At 51.0% G+C, this 1,286-nt stretch overlaps 1 protein-coding gene across 1 annotated transcript; it reads right to left on the bottom strand.

Moving 5' to 3' along the window:
* Positions 1-389: 389 nt before the first annotated feature.
* Positions 390-1,283, bottom strand: LOC144219084 (olfactory receptor 51G2-like; the record flags this gene model as incomplete). Its single annotated transcript, XM_077749058.1, has 1 exon — positions 390-1,283. A coding segment is annotated over one exon (894 nt), but the record flags the coding sequence as incomplete, so codon positions are not given.
* Positions 1,284-1,286: the final 3 nt, after the last annotated feature.

The following is a 1,286-nucleotide window of genomic DNA, read 5'->3' as shown; positions in this document are numbered from 1 at the left end:
TTCTTCTAAACTCTGAGGCAAAGCTCTTATGTGCATTTCTATGCATTTGTAAAGTGCCTAAGTTATTCTTTCAAACTCCTTTTCTATTTAAATTGGTAGTCCCCTTCATGAGTCTTAAATATCATGAGCCTTTCCTCTGAAATAGAGGCTGTATCTTAAGTTTCATTTGTATTTCCAGAGTCAACGATCGTGCATTAAACAGAGTAGGCGCTCAGTGAACCTTTGTTTTATGAGAAATAAGGAAAGGAGACTGTGATTATTTTTTCCCATGAGTGAGAACTTCATAAGAAGACCAAATTGTCTCCTTGTTACAGTCTTCTCCTCACATGGGATTTTATGTTAAATTGTTCATTACAGGACAACTATGACACCTTCTCTCTACCAAAGACTTAATGAGCCTGAGTGTCTCTGACGCCAGCTCTGCCCAACCAGAAGAAGCGTAGCAGCCTCAGCCGGATCTGCTTGGTCTTCATGGTGTAAACCACTGGATTGAGCACTGGAGGTGTGAGAAAGTGAAGGTAGGAGAGCAGTACACGGCTGGAAGGGGAGGTGCCGCTCCCAAATCTGTGGATCATGGACAGGCCGATCATAGGTGTGTAGAAGAGCAACACAGCACAGCCGTGGGAGACACAAGTGTTGAGGGCTTTGAGGCGCTCGGCACTGGAAGCAATGGATAGCACTGTTTGAAGGATCAGCCCGTAGGAGAGAACAAGGAGCACCGAGTCCACCCCCAGTGTGGAGAGCACCACAAAGAGACCGTAGGCACTGTTGACATGGGTGTCTGCACAGGCCAGCTTCATGACATCTGGGTGTAGGCAATAAGAGTGGGAGAGCAGGCGATTCTGGCAGTAAGGCAGCCTCTTCAGCATGATGGGGGCGGGGACGTGGAGCCCGACGCTGCGCACCACACTGGCCAGGCCCAAGCTGGCGACACGGGAGCTGGTGAGGATGGCCTTGTAGCTCAGGGGCTTGCTAATGGCCACAAAACGGTCAACAGCCATGGTCAGCAGCACAGAGGACTCCATGATGGAGAAAGTGTGGATGAAGAAGAGTTGGTCCAGGCACGTATCTGCTGCCACCTGTCTGAGACCCAGCATGTAGAAGGGGAGCATGGTGGGCAGCATGGAGGCAGACAGGCCCAGATCAGTCACTGCCAGCATCGACAGGAAGTAGTACATGGGCTGGTGCAGGGCGGGCTCTGACCACACTACCCACAGGATCAGGCTGTTCCCCGCCAGAGAGGCCACATACATGGCACACAGAGGGATGGAGAGCCAGTTATGCAC

This window comes from Crocuta crocuta, unplaced genomic scaffold (genome assembly GCF_008692635.1).
Source record: "Crocuta crocuta isolate KB4526 unplaced genomic scaffold, BGI_CrCroc_1.0 C28604734, whole genome shotgun sequence".
Classification (NCBI taxonomy): Eukaryota; Metazoa; Chordata; class Mammalia; order Carnivora; family Hyaenidae; genus Crocuta; species Crocuta crocuta.
Note: the sequence above shows the minus strand (reverse complement) of the source record. Positions and strands in the feature narration are given on the sequence as shown.